The sequence below is a fragment of the Odocoileus virginianus genome, chromosome 33 (assembly GCF_023699985.2).
Source record: "Odocoileus virginianus isolate 20LAN1187 ecotype Illinois chromosome 33, Ovbor_1.2, whole genome shotgun sequence".
In the NCBI taxonomy this organism is placed as follows: domain Eukaryota; kingdom Metazoa; phylum Chordata; class Mammalia; order Artiodactyla; family Cervidae; genus Odocoileus; species Odocoileus virginianus.
The window spans coordinates 38,172,229-38,195,157 of record NC_069706.1 but is presented as its reverse complement, the minus strand read 5'-3'; the positions used below and the strand labels follow the sequence as shown (position 1 = coordinate 38,195,157).

At 47.6% G+C, this 22,929-nt stretch overlaps 1 protein-coding gene across 1 annotated transcript in view; it reads left to right on the top strand.

Moving 5' to 3' along the window:
• The window catches only part of SDK1 (sidekick cell adhesion molecule 1), a 722,340-nt gene that overhangs the window by 415,264 nt on the left and 284,147 nt on the right, over positions 1-22,929 (top strand). The window contains exon 5 of the mRNA XM_070460504.1: positions 12,739-12,872. Coding sequence (XP_070316605.1) covers positions 12,739-12,872 — 134 coding nt within the window. The remainder of the gene's footprint in view (positions 1-12,738; positions 12,873-22,929) is intronic.

The window sequence follows — 22,929 nt, the reverse complement described above, 5'->3', positions numbered from 1 at the left end:
TCAGTCTATGAATTCAGTATGTCTTTTCATTTATTTAGAACTTTGTTTTCTTTCTTCAGTGTTTGTGGAGTTTTTTACATAGGAATCCTGTCATTTTCACATGAGTATTTCTGTTGAGTAGTTATAAGTGGTGTTATATTTTTAATTTTGATTTTTGCCTATTTGTTGCTGTTATACAGAAATATAATTGGTTTTTGTATGCTTATCTCATATCCTGAAGCCTTTGCAGAACTCACTTATTAATTCCACGAAGTGTTTTTGTGTTTGTTTTCTGTATATTTCTGGGTATTTTCTATGCAGACTATGCTATCTGCAGACTGAGACAGTTTATGTCTTCTTTGCTGATTTTCATGCCGTCTTATTTGTTTTGTTAATATTTATTTTTTTTTAATCACTGTGCTGGGTCTTCATGCATGCCGTCTTATTGATGTCAAATCGTGCCCTTCTAAGGCAGTGGAAGCATCTTCAGACTGATACCTGAGTCCTTTCCATGTGACCTTGTCTTTGGTTGCTTCCTCCCCGTGTGATACCAGATGTTCAAGGCTTATCTTGTACATTTCCTGCCCAAGATCCATCATTAATCATTTCTCCAGAAGGCCCTGGTTGCCTTTTGTGGGAGCAGCGTTTAGGGACCACAGTCTGGCATTAGGGATTGGAGCCAGCACTTTAAGCCATTGCGATAGACACGCCCGACCTCAGCCCCTGCTGGAGTGTGGAGCCCGATAAACCCTCCCTCGTCCTCTCTGATCTCACCTTCCAATACAGGCTTGTGGTTGTTTGTCAGACGAGTAAGTCAATGAATGAGTGAGTGAATGAACACTCGAGAAAAGCACATCTCGTGCAATCCCTGCCTGATGGCAAAGCAAAAAATATAATACAGCCGTCCAAAAAAGAAGTGTTGTCAAAGCAACTAAACCCACTACTGGCCTCTCCAGAAATTACAAGCACAGGCGGAGCGCGGGCTTCCCTTCCCATCCTCGCCCCAGCGCCCTGTCTCCAGTCGGCCCCTTCCCCGCCCTCCCCTCTGGGTCAGTTCTGGATTCCGGGTGCTCTTCTCAGCGTGAAGCCCTCAGGCCCTGTCCCCCTCTGGGTCTCTGCTGTTACCCCAGACGGCTCAAGAGGACCCTGAAGTAAAGGCACGTAATCATAAACGCTTTTGATTAAAAATCTTCCCTTTTATTCTTATCACAAATAAATGATAAATGCTGCCAACATTCTGTCAGAGGAAACTCTGAATCAGTCTTGCCATAAATTTGAATTTGTGTGATAATGGGAAGTGTGTTGAATATTTTACAGTGCCGGGCCCTATGCTTAGCATACACGCATACACACACACACACACACACACCTGTGTGTCAAGATTCTTAACTTAGTTGCATCTGCAAAGTCCCTTTGCCGCACGAGGGAACGTGTTTAAAGGTTCTGGGGGTTAGGACGTGGCCATCTTAGAGGTCACTGTCCCGCGACCCAGAGGAGGTTCACACAGCAAACGTGTGGTGCAGATGGGCTGCTCTTCTTAGCTCTCCTCCCAGCAAAGGCGCCCTCCCCTTCAGGGAACCCCAGAGGTCTTTACCTCTGTGTCACTCTATCAGGGTTGGCTGTGGTCTTCCACTGTGTGCGAAGCCTGTGCCTGATGCATTGAATCACTGTGGGCCTGGGTGCTAGTTACACGGGGCTTGTGGCGAACCTGGGAGACCTTTGAGAAAGGCGGCGGGGGGCCAGGAGCAGAGGCATCACCACCTAAGGAACACCAGCGCGGCTCTCTGCAGAGACGGATGGAGGCAATGACTTTGCATGCTGTTGTGTTCTGTTTGTCATGGAAATGAGCCGCGTGATCAGTAACGGTGGCAAGAAGTGGAGGCAGTTGGGAGAAGTGGCTGGTGTCTCTTTTCTATTTTTATCCCCTTTCCTCCTCTTTATTTTCGTCAGGGTGTCTAGGCACCGTGAGTGATGTCCCCTAAAGACGCACACCGCCTGCATCTCACAGGTGTGTTGTCATGGTTCATAATGTTTCCGATACACTTAGACTTTCCCAAAATGGCCCTCTTCACATTATGTATGGCTAGACCTTGGGCAGATCACCATTTACCCAGACAAGCCTGAAGTCACCAGCTCATTTTCTCACTTTAGACACATTCTAATGCCCCAAACAAAGGCTATTTAAGCTTTTCTGGGGAGGGTCCAGAGTTGGTAGTTCTTGAGAGAAAACATTCCCTCTCCCCAAGGGAAAGACCGTTTTCACAAACTGTCCTGACCCAGCCAGGCCTCCGGCCCCTGCCTCTTGTTTCGAGGGCTGACAGCTGTGACCCAGAGGACACGGGACCTTCCGCAGCCATGACCAAGAAGGCCTGGCCTTAGGGTTCTCCCAGGATAGGAAAGGGGACCGCCTGCCCTCCAGCCTGCACGCCTCAGGGGCACAGGGCTCCCACGGGGGTCCGGAGTGTCACGGAGCCGCCGCCCTCCCAGTGGATGTGGGTGCCGGGACCGCCCCACGCCCAGCGGTCACAGCTCCACTCCTTCACCGCGCCACCGCTCCTATGCTGGGCGCCAGCTTAGCCACCGCGGGACCAGACAGCAGTCCAGAGGTGGGGTGCGGGATTAGAGGAACAGAGACAGAGAGAGAGAGCGGCCCAGGACGCAACAGTGAGATGCCCTGGACAGCGCTTTGCCCCAGGACCGAGGCTGGCCTCCTGGTCTGGGCGGAGGGCAGGTGGCATAGCCTCGGGTAAGGGGCCTTGAGGAAGGACTGCATCGGGAAGGGGAGCTGGAGGGCACTGGCTTAGAGCCTTGGCTCTTCCCTTTTCTTCAGAAAAGCTATTTCACCTCTAAGAGCCTCAGTTTCCGCCTGTAACATGGGAATCATAGCCAGTTTGGAGTGTGTGCCAACTGTGGTTCTCATTGTTTTTGACCTGATCTCACTTGCCTCTCACACCTACACTGGCAGGTGGGCCCCTTTATTATGCCCATCAGCAGACGGGGCGTCAGGATTGTGCCACCAGCCAGCAGGCGGGCAGCTTGCTCAGTGCCACAGGGGGTGTCAGAGGGGCCCTGCTCTGCACCCACACCCGGCTGCTCGCCCCCAGCGGCCAGGAGGATGAGGGAGACAGTGCCTGCAGACTCAGTCCCAGGCAGGCCCCCAGCAGGCGCCCAGAGTGGGGGATGTAGGGGCTTCCTGCTCCTTCGGGAGCCTGCAGGCGCCTAGGGAGAGGGACGGACAGGGCGACGGCTCGGGACTCAGCCCTCAGGGGCGCCGTTCAGACAGCCAGGCTCAGCCCTGCTGAAACTGGACCCAGAGCACCCCGCAGAGCTCTGAGGATGCCAGCGTCCGTCTCCCCACTGTGGCTGCGGGATCAGCTGGTTCTCCGACGGCACCTCTGGACTCACTCCAGCCCCAGGGCCCCCACCAGCCTGCGAAGGGGCCCGGTGACCTCTGCAGAGAATTTAGTTAGGGGCCCAGGGTGTTAAATAACTCCCAACCTTGTTTATAGGTTAGCTACTCTCTGTTGAAAGCTTCCCACTTCCCTGCATGTGTCAGAGCCTGTGTGTAAGCGCAGACGGCTTGTGGGCCCGAGAAGGCGGGGACAGCAGACATTGTGCTTACACACTGATGCTTACACACAATGGTAGTTTTCAGAAGGAAAAGAGGTTACAAGAGAATTGGGTTGTCTTCCCGATTCACTTCCCCTTTGCCGACGCGGGCCGTGTTCTTGAGCGTGAGCGTCCCTGGGGTCTGGGGGGCAGCGTCTCCAGGCCCCTGTCGCTGAGGGCCCACCTCAGCACTTGGGGCTCTGCCCCGGCCGGCTCCGCGTCCTGGCTCCGCGCACACAGCGCCGTCCCTTGATAACTACAAAGAGATGAACAAAGGGTAGACCGCCTGTGATAAGCTGGGTTCTTTAAAGAGGAACTACTCCTGTGGCCAACTTGAAAGGCGGAGGCATGTACAAAAGCCTCTGCCCACTAGCGTTGTCCAGAGTCCCTCTGCCATTGTCAGGTGTTAAAGGAGAGTGCCTCTTTCACGGCCGCTGCTCCACCCACCTGATCCTGCCGTGAGGACACAATCCTGCTCTGCAGAACCACGCGGAGCAGGGTCAAGTGCTCCGCCCACTCTGACTGCCTTCCTCTGAAGAGAGTGGGGTGCAGAGAGGAACTGGCTCATCTGGAAGCTTCTTCACTGACCAGCTGCAGGCTTTCCTGACTCCACCTGCGTGCAGGAACAGCTGGGTCTACCCCTCCTCTCCACCCTGCCTGGGAATGGCCCACCTCACCGAGACCACACGGGGTCTCTACACACCCTGCCCTGGGAATGGCCCACCTCACCCAGACCACACGGGGGTCTGTACACACCCTGCTCTGGGAATGGCCCACCTCACCCAGACCACACGGGGGTCTCTACACATCCTGCAGAATTCTTCCCCAGATGCTTGTACCCCTGGGTTGCCCACCACCCTGGTCTTAATGGTCTCTTACTTTTGAGGGAGTCTCTTACTTGGCTACTCATTAATTTTTGGCTGAATTGCATACCATTTTTATTAGATTGCTACATAACATGGACTTATGTCAGCTCTGCTCATTATTTTTAGAGGGTCTCCGGGGTAGAGGGGCTGTCACTGGCTCCCTTTCTTTCATATGCCTTTCTGTTATGTTTTTAAGTGGCTTTTAGTTTGAGTGGATCTTACACTCTGTTCAGAGTATAAGATGGGTGTTTAGGACACTCTTTGGACCTAAAGACCTAAAAACACACAATCCACACATTTTAAGTCTTGTTTCTTGATCTTTTTGTTTTACCAGGAAAAAAGGTTGGTTGGAAATTTTTATGCCTTGATCTCAGCACCGCTGAACCCTTCGTCTGTTGCTTCACTCTTTGCTGAATGACTGACCCCACCAGGAATCCCGCATGGCTGTTTGTTTGTGTCCGTGCTGACAGTTAGTTAAAATAACAAAAGCCTCCCTGAGCATAAATCGACTAAGGTATAGATCGACTGAAATGCTTTAGAAAACTAGCTAGAAATGTTAAGAAACCCTGCTATCAATAAATATATTTCTGCTGGGCAGAGTCCCCGATGAAATGAATCCCTCACCAGTTGCATCGTCACCCTGTAATTTCCGTGTTTCTTTTCCGTCTCTCCCGTTGTTCGGTGTTTGTTCCAGAGGAAAAAGGTCGGTTCTATTTGTGACAGGTCAACACGTGTTGAGAAGCCACTGTGGATTTTCCAGCATTAAAGTCTTGTAAAGTGGGCTTTGCCGTCTGTTTCTCAGATGGGCGGACGTGTCTGAAAATGGGCTTTTCCCGGGGCTCTGCTACATCACGACACCTCAGCTCCCTAGCAATAGCTTTTAAGTGGTAGCGCATTAGATGGTTCATGACCTTAATCTGATGATTCCATCGCCTGGCCGTGTCTGTGTGTATAGGGAGGTCTGTGAACTAAAACTCTAGGAAGCAGTTGCTATTTAGCCCCCCCACAAATGGGACAGTTGTCTGCGTTCCTTAGTTGATCACTTAGTATCTGTGTGCCCCACACCTGGGAGCCGGGCTCAGCGCCAGCCCACACTGAATGACTGGCTGTGTGTCGGCCTCGTGCCCCTCACTGCCTTGATTGGCATTTCACAGGGTCCTTTCGATGTAGGTACTGTTGGACTTCTTTCACAGATGGAAAAAACCACCTAAGGAGCCTTGGGGAACAGAGTCAGGGCCAGATCTGGTTCCAGGCTTCGCTCCATCCAGGTCAAACTTGTCTGAACATTTTCAGGGGTTCGATCCCTGGGCCAGGAAGACCCTCTGGAGAAGAAAATGGCAACCCACTCAGTGTTCTTGCCTGGAGAATCCCATGGCCAGAGGAGCCTGGTGGGCTGCACCCCACGGGGTCCCAAAGAGTCAGGCGTGACTTGACCACTGAGCTTAGCATGCAGTGGCCATAGGACAGGGCCCCAGACTGGACTGAGAGGAGCGAACGTCCCCCAAGGCACGGGCCGTGCCGCTCACTGAACGGCGGGGCTTTGGGCGGCCCTTCTCCAGGGTCGTCCTCTCAGGTCACCGCCGGCCCCGCCCCGACCGCACGCGGGCCTCGCTGCCCGGCCTGAGCTCTGGCGGGCCTGCAGCGCTGGGCGCAGCAGAGCCGAACTCAGATCCCGCTCACTCCGTGCCGTCTCTCCTGGGTTTCCTGTTTCTGCCAGTGAACACCACGCAACTCATCTCCTCCTGGGTTTGAGATTTTGAGAAATAGGTTTCCCAAATCCTTGTTCACTTGCCTTTAAAATGTTCTTCTCGCACCGGGGCAAACAGTCAGCAGCAAGCGTTTACATCTTGACTAAGTAAACACGTCATTCCAGTGCCTTAACATTTATTGAGTACCCAGGGACTCCTTATGGCCGACAACTCCTTAGAAGCAATTTTAGTTCTTGTAATTGTACAAGTAAGGGAAGTTCATCAATTTAGAAGTTGTCTGCCTTGAACTTGCTGTTGCACGGGAAGGCTTGGGATCCAGATTATCCCAGGGCACTAAACCTCAGAACCAACCATTAAAAAGCTGCTCAATTAACATAGGGAATATTTTAAATGTTTCATTTTTACTTTTAAGGGCTTAAAAACTAATGTTCTACATTTTTCTGCACTCCCAATTTTTAAAAAAATGTAATTGAATAACAATCGAAACCAATCAAATGCTGCTTTAACATTTGCAATAGTAAAGCCACAGACCCAGATTTATACTCTCCTATCTTATGGGCAAAGTTCTTATTTTCCTGAACCCTTGACTGAGTTTTCCTCATAATGTTGTTAGTCGCTTGGTCCTGTCTGGACTGTTTGATAATGTGTCAATACAGATCCATGTTTATATTACCATCTGGCTGTCTGTTAAAAAGTGTCAAAGATCAAAATACTTATTGAGAACTAAGTATATATTTAAATTTTTTTATGAAAACAAAAAGGGTGAGTTCCAGTGAAAGGTTTTTTTAAGGTGTGTTTATTTAGTTTTGGGGTGCTGGGTCGCTGTTGCTGTGAGCTCTTCTCTAGCTGCAGGGAGGGCGGCCGCTCTTCGTTGCGGTGCGCGGGCCTCTCCTTTCCGCGGCTTCTCTTCCTGCGGGGCACCGGCTGTCGAGTACGAGGGCTTTGGCAGTTGTGGCGCTCAGGCTTAGTTGCTCTGTGGCATGTGGGATCTTCCCCGACCAGGGATTGAACCCGTGTCCCCGGCTTTGGCTGGCAGATTCTTAACCTACCTAGACCGTCAGGGAAGCCCACACTGAACGTTTTGATGGGGAAACTCTTGGATCTCCTCTCTTTGGGTCTGAAACCACTCTTGCTGCTGCTGTTTAGTGGCTAACTCGCGTCTGACTCTTTCGTGACCCCATGGACTGTAGCCCGCCAGGCTCCTCTGTCCACGGGATTTCCCAGGCAAGAATCCTGGAGTGGGTTGCCATTTCCTTCTCCAGGGGCTCTTCCTACCCAGGGATCGACCCTGATTGTCTTGTGTCTCCTACATTGGCAGGTCAGGGAAGTTTGGCGTTCTGTAGCCCATGGGATCACAAAGAGTCAGATACGACTGATGGACTGAACACAGCAGCAGCATTATTCCATGGAATTAGAATCATCAGATGTCGTTTTGAAGTGTAGCATTAAGTTGGAAAGACTAAGGGAAGAATTTTACACAAACCATACATACAGTTATTTTAATAAAGTTAAGAGAAAGGAAAATCTCTGGCCTAATACTGTAGTTTTCCTGTTAAAAATCAATCTAAGTTTTAAATTAGTACTTTGGAATTACATTGTAGTGGAAGCTATATAGTTCATAATATGGGCAAATTATTGAACTTTGCTACCCATAATTACTTAGCATACCCTGCATTCATCTTGAGATGTTTTTCTTTTGATAACAAAAGTGATATTTACTGTGGAAAATATTTTAAGAAAGCAAAAATGGAAAGAAAATAAATTAGAATCTTGTTACTCAGAGCTAGCCACTGACCGTTAGGGACTTCCCAGGCGGCTCAGTAGTAAAGAACCCGCCTGCCAGTGCAGGAGACACAGGAAACACAGCTTCAACCTCTGGGTCGGGAAGATCCCCTGGAGGAGGGCGTGGCAGCCCACTCCGGTATTCATGCCTGGAGAATCCCGTGGACAGAGGAGCTTGGATGGCTGCGATCCATAGGGTTGCAGAGAGTCAGGCACAACTTAGCCCAGCACACACACAACACAGCCACTGCTAACATTTCATGTCTACACATAGGTAGGCTGATATATGGGACTGTTTTTCTATGCACAGAGGATACACGTTTTAGTTGTTATTTTTTTTTTTCTCACCCTCAGTTCAGTTCAGTTCAGTTGCTCAGTCATGTCCGACTCTTTGTGGCCCTGTGGACTGCAGCACGCCAGGCTTCCCTGTCCATCACCAACTCCCAGAGTTTGCTCAAACTCATGTCCATTGAGTTGGTGATGCCATCCAACCATCTTATCCTCTGTCGTCCCCTTCTCCTCCTGCCTTCAGTCTTTCCCAAGATCAGAGTCTTTTCCAATGAATCAGCTCTTCACATCAGGTGGCCAAAGTATTGGGGTTTCAGCTTCAGCATCAGTCCTTCCAATGAGTATTCAGGGTTGGTTTCTTTTGGGATTGACTGGTTGGATCTCCTTGCAGTCCAAGGGACTCTCAAGAGTCTTCTCCAACACCACAGTTCAAAAGCCTCAATTCTTCAGTGCTCAGCTTTGTTTATGGTCCAACTCTCACCTCCATACATGACCACTGGAAAAACCATAGCCTTGACTGAATGGACCTTTGTTGGCAAACTAATGCCTCTGCTTTAATGTGCTGTCTAAGTTAGTCATAACTTTTCTTCCAAGGAGCAAGTGTCTTTTAATTTCATGGCTACACTCACTACCTGCAGTGATTTTGGAGCCCAAGAAAAGAAAGTCTGTCACTGTTTCCATCGTTTCCCCATCTATTTGCCATGAAGTGATGGGACCAGATGCCATGATCTTAGTCTTTTGAATGTTGAGTTTTAGCCAGCTTTTCACTCTTCTCTGCTATGGTATGTGCTGAATCTATATCAGAATGTACTTCACTTCTAGTAATAGAAACCCCGACTTACTGTGTTTAGGCACGAATGAAGTACATTACCTCGTGAAGTGGGAGGTCCAGGGATTGGAGGCCTGCAGGACAGTCCACTGGCCCCACCAGGGCCTCAAGATCAAGGACACGGGTGCTGGCCATTCTCTGTCCTGCCATCAACATGTCAGCCTCGTTCTAAGGTTGTTCCCGTCACGGCCATAAACTGTCATCGTGAACATCTGTCTGGGACAGCAGGCTTCCTTGTTCATACCTAGTAGCGGGAGAAGAAGCCCGACCCCCAGCCAAGGGGTGGACGTCCTGCCCATGAGCTGATGAGCTAACTTAGGTGTGGCCACCCCAGACCAGTGACCGTCCAGGTCCATGCCACAGCCCGGCTGCCCGGAGCCTGGTCTCCTCTGTCCGTCGCTCGAGGGAGCGACTGGAGAGCACGGACCGGCACAGACCAGGCTGTGTGGCGTGGCCCCCCCCAGGGCGGGGAGCGAGGAGAGCTGGACGTCAGCCCCCTGGTGACCTCACGCCGTCACTGACTGCTTTACGAACGCGCGTGAGAGTCATATTAAAGGATCGCGTAGGTCGCGTGCTCGTCATTACACTCAGGCTGTGGGCTGGCTCCCTCTGGCTCTCACAGCTCCGTCCTTCCTCCTGGTTTGTTCACGTGCTCCCTCCTCTCGGGGTTGGAAGCGCGGCCCCGGCAGCCCCCAGGGAGGCAGGGGTCTGACTGGCCCCTGCACAGTCCTCCCGCTGGCCTTGTGCGGAGCTCGGGTTCCCTGGCAGCTCCTCACGGTCTTCAGCGAAGCCGGGGTGGCAAGCCTGCTGCTGGGAGCGGGGCTGGCTTGACCCCTCATCACGGGCTGCCTGCGGAGGCTTGGGCACCACCCCAGATTCAGGGTCTCCCGGGAAAGAGGACCAAGCGTGCACACCTGGTACCCGCCCCACTGTCTTCAAAGGTGCTCTTCCCTTAAGCATCACACCATCGCCAGAATTGTGAATTAGTTGAATGTTGTTAGATATTTTAGTTTTCATTTAAAAATCAGTTCCTTTTGTATAAGTGCTCTATTCAGAAAGAGTTGAATAGGCAGGGATAAAGTCTTCTGGGGAACTGATCCTTATTAATTTAATGTTCGGTAAAGTTTGGGAATTTTTGTGGTATTCTTTTTTGCAATAGATAGATTTCTCTTCACAAGTTTTGACTTTACTACAGAAACTTAAAGCTAGAAGAAAAAATGAGCTTATAGATATAAATTATAATAGATGTAAACTCTAATATTTCTATTCTTTATGTACTTTTTTATTTTCAGTACCCTTGAAACAATGTCATAAATAATACAGAGAATTAATGGATATATTTTGGAGAATAATTCTGAGGAATAATAGGCATATTTGAAATTACTATGGCAAAAATCAGATGTTAAAAAAAAGTTATGATATATTCAGTTTTTAAATTGTACTATTAAATGTGAAACTTTGTATGTAATAAATAATTCGTATTTAATTTTAGGTGCCAGTGTAACATATACTAAAATAAAATGGAACAATTTCCATGGTTCTATAAAGGAATCTATAAAGGAGTTATAAATAATTATAGTAAAGCTTTTGTGAAATATTTTTATGGGACTAAAAATTGAAAACTTCTTAATAGGGAAATTTTCTTAAATGAGAAATGGGGTAAGTTAATCATAGAGACCTCAAATCTAATATATCCTATGGGAACCCTGAATAAGCCGTAACTTCTTAAGATAATCTTAAAAAGTGTCTGAAAATCAAGAGATTTTGAAAAAGGTTTTTGGAGGTAGCAGGAAGAAAAAGATGATTATTATGTTAAAATTTCTCATGGGAAGTTATTTATTTTGCATGTTTTTGGTGTTACTGGGATAGAGATCTTAGTTTACATGAATCTGGAAGGGCTGTGATGATCTAGGATTAAAAGCAAACAAATAAAACTGTTCACCATAGAGTCACACGGTTGTGGGAGGTGATGCAATCCACTCCAGTGGCCCAGGATTTTTCTAGTGTTTTGAACATGAGGGCGTAGGCTGGAGGACTTTCAGTGCTCAGACTGTGAAGAAAGTGCTCTTCAGCAGACAAGGAAAAAATCACTTACTTTGCTTTTTTGTTTTTTAACACAGGGTCTTACCGCCTCCCAACCTCCTTAACTAGTACAAAGAACGCTTTAAGCTCTGAGCCACAAGGGAAGCCCCAGTAAAAAGGATACAGAACAATAACATGGGCAAAGCATACCCATCTAATGAAAGGTTGCTCAGATTTATGAAATTTTTGTCTTTATTGCTTTTCTTCTTCTTCTTCTAAATAAGTAAGGGTGAGAGCCTGTGTATGGGGTATGGTCGGCAGAACACCAGTCTATATGTGAGAAGACTTAGTCCTCCTTCTGGAATCGTCGCCTTGCTGCGTTACCTTGATTGTTGTTCAGTCTGTCAGTAGTGTCCGACTCTTTCTGACCCCATGGACTGCAGTACTCCAAGCTTCCCTGTCCTTCACCATCTCCCAGAGCTTGCCCAAACTCTTGTCGATTGAATCAGCGATGGCATCTAACCATCTCCTCCTCTGTCGTCCCCTTCTTCTCCTGCCTTCAGTCTTTCCCAGCATCAGGGTCTTTTCCAATGAGTTGGCTCTTCACATCAGGTGGCTAAAGTATTGGAGCTTCAACTTCAGCATCAGGCCTTCCAATGAATATTCAGGATTGATTTCCTTTAGGATTGGCTAGTTTGATCTCCTTGCAGTCCAAGGGACTCTCAAGAGTCTTCTTCATCACCACAGTTCGAAAGTATCAGTTCTTCGGGGCTCAGCCTTCTATATGGTCCAACTCTCACATCTGTACATGACTACTGGAAAAACCATAGCTTTGACTAGACAGACCTTTGTTGGCAAAGTAATGCCTCTGTGTTACCTTGGACAAACAACTTGACCTCTCTGATCCTTGGTTTTCTCATTTCTAAAGAGAAGGTGTGTGGGTCAGATGTGTCCCAGGGGTGCCTTTTCACCGTAGGATTGGAATCTATGAGGACTCGGGGATGATGGCCTAGAATGTTTGTTTGCAGCTGAGGGCGTGGGGAGAAGGCGCAGGAGGGCGTGCAGCCCTGAGGTTAGTGATTACGGGCAGACCGAGCTGATGGGGTCAGCACGGGGCCCACTGGCCACTCTGCTTCGGCCCGGGGGTCTGGAAGTAGCGGCACAGTGGCTTATCTAAGGGGGCTCCCTGGGAGTGGAGAATCACAATGGCTCCCGTCGCTGCGGGTCCAGGGTTTGGGGTCCAGTGTGACCAAATAGCTCTGCCTGAAGGAGAGAGGCAGCTCCTCCAGAGTTTCTTCTAACCCGTCTCGTCACGAATTCCCTGAGGAACCTCTAAGTGTGACAAGCCCTGGGTGTGTATGTTCCAAAGGCTGTCTTCCCACAACCGGGGTTGGTAGGGAGGTGGCGACCGGGGCTCCCAGACCCTGGCCGGCAGGAGCGAGTGCATCGTTGGACCTGAGGAGGTTTCGGCCTCCACCTCACTCCTCAGGTTGGCCTGGGGATTCGTTTCTGTCCTCCCAGATCTCGTTTTAACTAAAAAACAAACAAAACCAGCTGTGGACACTCATTTACAGCTGGCCTGTGACTTAACGGGCTTTGCGAAGAAGTTCTGTGCGTGGGCCTTGACCCTGTCCCTCCCTCTCCCCTGACACAGAGCCATCTCACTGGAGAGCCAGCTGGTGATCCTGGCGGCGGCGGCCAGCGACGCGGGGGCCTACTACGTGCAGGCGGTCAACGAGAGAAACGGGGAGAACAAGACCAGCCCGCCCGTGCACCTGAGCGTAGCCAGTGAGTGCCGCAGCCCGCGGGGCCACGGGGGGCGGGGGCAGTGAACGCTGGGTGCAGTTAACAGCCGCCGACTCGCGGCGTTTTGCAGCAAGGCTCGCCTCTCTGGCTGGTGGTTATGGTTCAGGGTTGATCCAGTGTCTGTAGCTGCTTTCCTTGAAGTGACTGGCAGAAAATGTGAATCTGACCAGTAATTCTGAATGCAAGATCTTATTTGTTCGGGGGAACTTAAAGAAAAAAATTTTTTTGCTTTCGTACTCTGTTAATGTATGTTTTTTAACAACTGAACATCTTTGGGCTTATAAGTTGTATCCGTGAAACTTATTTGGGATGAGATTAGGCCACAGGTTGTGTTCTTTTACTTTAATTTTTAAAAACCTTTAGAAAATGTAGATATTAAGTTGTGTAAAATTAGGAGTGTATCTTAAGAATAACTAAAAGCATGGATCATGAAGAAAATACACACACGTCACAGTTAAATGTTCAGTTTATTTAAGGAAGTTTTAGTTTGAGGCCACTTAGTTCACATATTTGGCCTTCCAAAGAAGGCTCCAAAAATTGTCCTTGCAAGAGCTGATTGCCAGAGAAGAGGGAATGATGAGAAGCGAGAACTCGGAGCCAAACGAGATGAAAGGTAAGTCTCAGAAGTGCCGCTGACGTCTGCAGCGAGGAGCTTCATGGTCGGAAAGGCAGGGACTGTGCTGTTGAGAAAACACGGTTGAGAGGTGATCGTGGAAAATTTCCGAATATTGTGATCATGTCCGAACGGAGTGAGGTCGGTTTGACTGTATGGTGGTGGATTTCATCTCTTTAGAAAGCTCTTTGGAGGAATGGCTTTCCCCTTTGGTGGTTTTGTTTCATAGGTGAGGTCGACCACAGCATCTGCCTCTCCTGGTCCCCAACCATGCAGTTGCTTTAGGCCCAGCACAGTTCCTGGGAGAGTGTAGCCAGCTCTGGGGTCAGGAGGCAGCGGGCACTAACCGAGCGTGCCCTCACCTGCCCCGCACGTGCCCGGCAAGTGGTCCCAGGTGGCCACCGCCCTGTCCTCGGCACCGTGATTCCTGGGAACTGAGTCCGCAGCTCCAACCACAGAGGGTGCAGGTCTGGCCTTCAGTGGGGCCTCTCGGGGCTGTGGAGAGCTCGTCCATTGATTCGATGTTGGGCTCACAACGTCCAGTGCAGGTTGCTCTGCTGTTTAAAGGACCCCATGAAGCAAGAATCACAGCAGTAAAAGAATGTGATTTATGAAGACTTTTCAATACTAACAATAAAAGATGGAAACTGTGTTATTAAATAGACTGTGATAACTTTAGTCATTTCCAACTTATATCATTAGAACCATTTATTCTGTTTAGCAAATCTGATTCAGCACTCAATTGTAATGTGCGTACTAAGCTAATAATAGGTCAGCTTAGTAGAATTCTGAGTCAGAAACAAAAAAATTGACCTTAGTCTATTAGAGGAGGGGAAATTGCACAAATACTCTGGTTAACTTGATGCTAACATCACAAAGTTATGAAACAGTCCACACCTAGTAGTTTCCTAAAGAGCCAGAAAATGAAGCCAATACAGTGGATTTGCAGGTTGCCGTACTAACACAGTACCATGCCTTAGATAATTGGAATATGTAAATTTTTTAATAATTTCAGTGTCTAACCAAGAAGCATTTTAGAAGCAGCTCATAAATATTATAATTAACTGCCTTGCATTTTGTTTCCGTGTGTATTTTTATCTTTTTGTTGGCACCAGGTAAAATGTGTAGAAGGTGAGATATAAGGAAGTGATGATATGGACAGACTTATTTTAAATCTTAGGAGAAGATCTGCATTCTGTCCACTTTTGTATTCTTTGTTCTTTATGGGGACCAGATAGAATGTGACAAGTAAGGAGATTGAGGAGACAACCTTGTTTTAATTCTTGAGTGAACTGGCCTGTTGACGTATTAGATTTCCCTAAAAGTTAAACACCACCCAATCATACATTTTCTCACTGGAGTTCTATTTGGAAAACCTCTAAAGATCAGAAGTCTTGATAAATCTGCAGAAAACCCCAGAATTGCTTGTTTATTTATTTGTACTGTTATTTATTCCTGTTTTAAAATTTTGGACCTTGCTCTGCAGCTTGTGGGATCTTAGTTTCCTGACCAGAGATGGAACCCACACACTCTGCAGTGGAAGCATAGAGTCCTAACCACTGGCCCTCCAGTGGACTGCCAGGGAAGTCCCCGGAAGTGACTGTTTAAATTTTTCTCCTCTCTGGACTGTGGGGAACACTGTGGGGATGGGGGGCACTGTTGTTTGGGACTCCCCTGCCAGCACCATGTGAAATACGGAGGGTGCCTCACCTCCACTGGATTTATTATGGAATTATAAATAAATAATGAATAAAATTTAAATTATAGTAAAAATAAACTCCATAAATTTATTATGGAACACTCTTGAGACCTGTTCACGCAGATAGTAAGATGCAGTGTGTTCTTCAGACCTAGACGTCTTTTTTTCTCTGATGTAGGCCTCTTAAAAACACCAAACAAGATTGATGAAAAATTTTAGAAACTTGCCAGCCAGCATTTCTGAAGAATCTAAAGATATTACAGCCAATTATCGTTTAACGGTGATAGATTTTCCCTCGGCATCAGGAGAATGAAGTAGGGAACCTCTCTGTAGCGAATGTGATCAAGGTGGTGGGCCACTGGCAATTAAATTCCTGCTGGCTTGCACTGTAATTAACTTAAAAGGGGAGAGAGCCACGCGGCCCACCTCTTGTCTGCAGTCGTCGTACTGAACTGCTCCTGTTGCCGGGACAGCCTGGCATCCAGCTGGAGCTGCTCCCGGGCTGGCCTTGCCTGGACCCACCCACGTGAGCGGGACCCTGTCACCCAGCTGGCAGGAGGAGACGATGTGTTTCCCCGCACAGCTGCGCGCTTCAGAGTAGCCTCACCACCTTCTCAGTGGCTGAATATTTTGGCTACACTGGACGCTTATGGGAAGCAAAAAGGTGGAGATTAAAAATAAAATTTTGAGGCAGCACAACAATCCGAAGGGCCGTGCAGCCCCGCCATGGTACCCCCGCTGCTCCCCGCCCTCCCCCTTTACGTGGCTAAGAGGGTAAGTCACCGCGTCCTGCCAGGCGTTTCCTGCCTGCCGGGAAGGGGAGGACGTCTCTGGGCTGTTCACCCCTGCTCCCAGGGAAAGCCTGCCGCAATCATGGGGTGGATTCACTTTGAAGTTTTCATGTGACGTGAAGCCAGCAGATGTTAAGGATGTAGGTGGACCGCTGAAGCACCCTGCATGAATTTTTCATGGCCGACTCCTGCAGCTCAGGTTCATGCCAGGAAAAGAATGGGCTGTGTTCGCCTGAGAGGATGCGTTTCCACTCTGGGGTCAAACCCAGGCAAGCTTCATACACCTGTCAACCTGCGCTTGGTTTTCCCTCTGAAGATTTTACATTGAGTTAACTCGTGTGGATCAGATCTTCCAAACTGAATTAATCTGTGAATGAAGTTTCTTTTTTGAAAAAAGGAAAGACAGAGTTTAGGAGATGAGACGAGTTCTGCACAGTGATTAACCAATTATTGTTTAAACGCCACCATACGTGCCTTACACATCATCAGCTCTGACCTAGTCTTCAGAATGTCCAGCATAATGAGACTCTCTGCTGAGGATGAAGCTTAGATTAGAAAAGAAATAACTGCCTCTCTCCTTCCCCGCTTTTTTCACCTCTCTCATTTTAATGTCGCCTCTTCAAACAACGTTTGCAGATAGAATATCGTTTCAACTGATCCTCCTTGAGGCTGGCAAACCCTTGCTTTTAATTCTGAAGACCACTTAACATTCTTTTGTCCTCTATAATGCTAATTTAACTGCAGACCTCATATACGGTTAGTAGTTGAAAGTGAATTCCTGAGAATAATGTCTGCGAACGTTCGTCCAAGAGGCCTGCCCTCTACAGCATGGCTTTCGTGTGCCCGGATAAAATTCTGTCTTACTTTCTTCGCGCCTCTAACATCACAGCGAGAGAGGGGGCCTTTGAGTATATGCCTTTCACTTGTTCTTTGACATGGGCTGGATGCCCAAAGTGATAGGAACAATTTGAAATGTTTTTAGAAAGCAATCTGGAGGTAGTGTCTTATTATAAATGACCAATTTCAGATCCAGCTATGACTTTATAGGTTACATGGTACCTCACCGCCAGAAAGTCCAGAAACATAAAAACAGGAAGTGTCCTTCACAGTAGAACTTAATCGTTGAGCTTGTGCGTGCTAAGTCACTTCAGTTGTGTCTGACTCTCAGTGACCCCATGGACGGCAGCCTGATGTGTATACACCGAGGCTGTGCTGACGTATGAGCGTGTTTCACACCAGAAGGTGAAATACAGAAGGGTGAAGACGACAGTGTCTTCAGTATCCTGTGAATCATGACGGCTTCATTCCATCTTAAGTTCATGTCTCAGGACACAATATACACTTGGCGAATGGAAACCCATATCTTGCTTGGTCCTCCTGATAATGTTCAGCTCTCTGGACAGGCTCTTCGACATCTGATTACAGAAACGTGGCTGATGATGAGCACCCGTGTGAGTGTTCCCATTTGTGTTTCTGTGGCTCCTTTGCGCCAGACTTGTAACTCAGGTCTGTGACTCCCCCCCAGGTGTACTCTGTATCCAGTTGTCTACCCTGTCAGTTAGTTTAGTTAAAATCACAAATACATAAACCCACCTACCAGGCTAAGGTGAAACCACAGCCCGTTGGAAAGTTCCGGAAGCAAACAGATATATGGAGGCATCCTGTCCGCCTTGAAAACGAGAGCTTTTAGATCTGCCAGCTTGCAGGCAGGGTGTGGTGGGTCATCCCACTGGTAGACCCCCATCTGCATGATAGCTTTGACGATTACTTCTTTTCTCACGTTTCCAGTTCAAAAACACAAGTGAAAATGCCAGTTGTAGTGTGTGTCCATGGTGGTGGATGAGGTTTGGAATAAGTGTACAGCTGGGGATTCTCAACCAGACTTGAGAAATAAAGGTCAAAGTGACTAAAAATAACGAGGCCCTGATTCTCTCCCCATGTGTGCAAGACAACGCTGGGTTGTTTTTTGTCATCTACTCGTTTTCTGTCGGATCCTCGTCTCTGATCATCCCAAACGGTCTTCCGTCCCCCTCCGTGACTTATTTCAGTCTAATGTCGTCCTTGGTAAATCCTGGGGTGTTGGGTTCAAGCATGAGTTGCAATTTGCCCTCAGCTTTCAAGCACATTTGGGGTGCCCGACATCTCCACTCTCCCAAAGCAGTGCTCCTCACATGGGCTACGATGCCCCCAGGGTGCACAGAGACTTCAAGAGGGTGAGCAGTCTTGTGTAATTCTCAGGGCAACTGCTTCCTCATCCCCTTTGTAAAGATCAGATCATCCTGGGGATTGATTCTCTGGTAGTCCGGTGGTTACGACTTGGTTTTCACACCGCCTGGGTCCAGATTCGAACCTTGGTTGGGGAACTAAGATCCCACAAGCCACAGCATGGCCGATGATAGTAATTAAAAGTTAAAAATAAAAACCAGATCGTCCTAAGGATGCCCCAGGTGTCGGGGGACTCTTCTCACCATTGTCCCTCTCCTATGGGCGTGCGTCCCACTCTTCCTGAATCTTTGGTACAGGCGTCATCTGAGGGAACAAACTCCAGGTGCCAAACAAAGGGGTAATTCAAAGTGTCAGTGTCAGAACTGAGACAGTGAAGTACTCTAATAGCTGGGAAGTAAATCCTTTTATAAATCAGGTGTTTTCAATTCCCTGCTGTCTACAAAATGAGGCAGAACCCAAAGGCACTGTCAGCTGACACTTTATTATAAGTAATCTTCAGTGATCGATCGCCGAGTGACAGAAAGTCCACTTGCTCTCGGTATGGGAAGGCATTTCCAGACCTTCTGCAATCTGGGGACTGCCTCGCTCTACCCAGGGAAAAGTGAGAGGAAGGGGCGATCGCTTCAGGCCGCGTGTTTAAGAGCTGGCAGGTCACCTTCACGCTCCCCCCGCCCCGTGGGTCCCACCGTGGCGGGGCCACGTGGAGATGGTGGAGCTGCCCGCAGGGCGGGCTGGATGAGTGTGTGGAAAGAGTAGCCCTGGGGAGCCACCCGGCTGCGTGAGACTCAGTGTGCGTGGGAAGGGGCTTCCCCGGTGGCTCGGGGCAGAGAACCCACCTGCCAAAGCAGGAGACACGGGCTCCATCCTGGATTGGGAAGCTCCCCTGGAGGAGGGCACGGCAACCCACTCCAGTGTTCCTGCCTGGAGACTCCCATGGACAGAGGAGCCTGGCAGACTACAGCCCGTGGGGGTCACAAAAGAGTCAGACACGACTTAGCAACTACACTAGAACCAGTGGAAAACAAAACTTTGCGTGCTAAGCACTGAGATTGCAGAGTTTATTTGTTACTGGAACAAAAAAATAGTCTACGTATCTAATAAGTTACTCTGTGACTTCTGGTATACTCAGAGGAATTTAAACAACTGAGAGATATTTCTATAACAAAATTCCCTCCATTTTTATCTATTTTTTTATGTGAGCAAAATTTCCCAGCAGTTATTTCTACAAAAAAGAAAAGGAGGATTAGAATCAGGGTAAACCTTGCTATCCATCTCATGCATGTCCTGTGATTTTTTTCTCTTATATATAATATTCATCAAAATTTGTTATACATGTATTTGGGGGGGTGGTGCAAGTAATAATTGTAACAATAGCTAAGTTTAGAGTTTGAGATTTTTTTTAAACTCCGGAGGCTTTTGATTGCTGGGAAATTTTTAATTTAAATATATAGTTTTTCAGAGGCTGTGATAGGGTGATCAATAAAATACTTTTAATCATTAAATATAATAAATTAGGATAAAATTCTGTTGGAGGAATATAATGGAAACACAAATTCAGAAAGGAAAATAGAAAAGGAAACTTTCTATTAAAAATTAGAGCTTGTTCATGTGTTATTTAAATGGGTGCTGATGTGTGTCAAATCCTCAAATATTTAGGTTCCTTTGGATACATATAACAGAGTACTGCAATGGTTTATATTATTATAATATACTAGAACATTAAAATATTAAAATACACTGAAAATTATATTCTTTTTTTTTTCAAAAATTATATTCTTTACACTCCTTCAAATCTGTGTTTAAAAACTTTAAATATCAACTTACGGTATGGAAATGATAAGATCGTTTTTTTTTAAATCCTTTAACATTTAAAAAAATTCTTTTAATATTAAAAATGTTTCTAAGCTCTATCAGATTTGATCATTTTTAATTTATAAATAAGCTGTTGAGTGACTCCTCAAGGGCACAGGTTGAAGGGTGCTCATGCTCCTTGAGATAAAGATAGGCGTTTCACACACGTTTTCCTCCTGAAATTCCACATCTGCCCTGGGAGTTAATGATCCACCCGTTTCAAAGCTGAGGGCGTTAAGGCCCTGAGAAGTTAGGCTGTTGACAGAAAGCACAAGAAGTTAAATGGAGAGCTGAGAATTCAAATCAAGGTCTATCTGACTCCCAGACACCCTAGCTGGGGACCCGGCTGGGCCTGGCCCTTGGTGTCAGCTGTGTACTGATGCGGGAAGCCCGCGGAAAAGGCTACACACGCGGGCAAAGTGGCCACTCCCCGAGGCAGCACCCGCTGTGGTCTGGAGGTTCTCTGTCAGGAGCTCTTTCACGCCTGGGCTCAGGGGAGGTGGCTGTGTTTTAAAAAGTGAGAGCTTCTGTTTTGATGCCAGAACCACTTCCGCTAACCATTCAGTCCCGGTAAAGGCCATGTGCTGTCCGTGCAGAGTGGAGCCTGGCCCCGTTTTTCAACCAGCTGAGGTCGGCTTGGGTGGCCTGGACTCAGACCCCACTCACCTGGACCCGGGAGTGCTAAGTGGTGGTGTTTCCTTAGTAGCGCGTTGGACACTGCGTGGGCTGTCTGATGGGGCGTGGCTGGTCTCAGTGTGTTTCCCACAGGCACGGTTTTGCTCCCCCACTTCCCAAGCGTTACTGTTGACCCGCTGGGTGCATTTTGCAGAGTGAGTGAATGAGACGCCCCCCGAGAGTGAGGGGAGCACATGGGGGAAGTCCATTCACCAAGCAGATTCTGACCAGCTGGATGCAGTAAATGAGCCATAGTATTCATTTACTTCTCCCAATTATAGCATGATTATTTAAGGGCACAAATAAATTAGGCAGTGATTTGCCTAATCAGATTTTTTACAGACTCTTCCACAAAACTCAACTCTAAGAATTTCTCCAAAAACCCTCTCCTCCTGCCCCTTTACTAACTGTACCAGTTCAGGTGATTATATTCAGACATGTGTTTATTCTTTGATTGCACCGGGTCTTTATTGCTGCCTCAGGCTTTCTCTAGTTGCAGCGACTGGGAGCGACTCTTGGCTGCGGTGCACCATCTTCCCACTGAGGTGGAGTTGCGGAGCACGGGCTTCAGCAGTTGCCACACACGGGCTCCCGAGCACAGGCTCAGTAGCGGCTGCACACGGGCTTGGCTGCCCCACAGCGTGTGGGATCCTCCCAAACGGGAATCGAACCTGTGTGCCCTGCAGTTGCAGGTGGATTCTCATCTACTCTACCACCAGGGGAGTCCCTGTAGCCAGATACTTAAATACACGGCTCGTGAGGCAGTTGGAGAACTGTAAATAGAAGTGCCCCTAACGACTTTTACCCTTGACTTTGGGGTCCAGTGTCTTAAACCTAGCCAACAGCCACATCCTAAATTTGGGTAACTGAGAATTGAAGGACAGTTCACTATAGGCTCATAATATGCAAACATAACATTTCAAAACTTAATGACATTTGGAGAGCAACGCAACATTTTAACTCAGTATTATAACATTTTAACTTGCTATATCCTTAGGCAGTAAGTATCTTCCTAGTTCTGACCCCTTTGGTGTTACATTCACCGAAGCACTTTGCCTGCTTTCCCCGACACCGTAACTGATACCGAAGATAAGGAGTTTTTAGATGGCACAGACAAAGGGGATGGAAAATTGAATTTTCTGTACAATCATTTTACGAACTCTAACATCTATTCATTGTCCATCTTGTCTGGGGAAACCCCAAGCAAAGTCAGTTATCATCTGAGACAAGACCGCAGAGCTACTTGTTAGTTGTAAATGTGGTTTTCTCAATTGTTGAATAAAAATGATGCACACTTCCCAGCACCCTTTCTTTTTATGAATGAGTTCAATATTCTGAATCTGATAATTCAGAAACATCTGTTTAGCTTCTCTTCCTTAGGCCGTTTTGGGGTTTTCCAACTCCAGCTTGTAGATTATTTAGATGGCAGAATTGTTTTCAATTTGTAAAATCATAGTGAAAGTCCTCAATCTGGTTGCTGCCTTCAGTAGGCAGCCTGATGTTTGGTCATCTTCTGATAACAGCTCAGACCTACCTTTACCGCTTAGTCATAATGTTTTATTACTGATCACAATAAATGATGTTCTTTTGGCTCTTACAGAAGGCAATTACAGCAGGTAATTAAAATTGTAGATCTTTACATGGTGGCTGAGAATATTAAATCAAATCTTAAGAAAATCAGGTAAAATGTTGTTAAAGAGAAAGGCCACTTAGCTGCTATGAAGACCATTACCAGATCCAAAGTGCCGGATTCCCCTGCTTTTCCAAGAACACTTTGTTTCTGAGAGGTAAAAAAGATGGAATTTATGTCATAAATAATTGGAGCCAGAAACTGATCTTGAGAAGACCCTTTCTGTGTTCTAACTGGTGAGTCCGTAGCAGTGGTCTCTGCGTGTGATTCTTTGTCATTTCAGGCAATTGTCCTGCCTGGGCCCTCACCTCTCATGGTCTTCAGGAATATCCTGCTTGGCACAAAGTCAGTCCCCACTCTCAGAGCCTCGGGTAGCTCGATATCGGGCAAAGCAGGGCATCCACGAGTGTAAGAAGCGTGACTTCCCATGGTCAGTGTAACCTGCTGTTGGCCCAGGAACGTCAGGCAAGCGTAGCTTCCTACGGTGGATTCCGAGGACTGCTATCTTCTGTAGTTTTATAGGATCACAGATACGCGAGCTAGGGCTTTTCTGG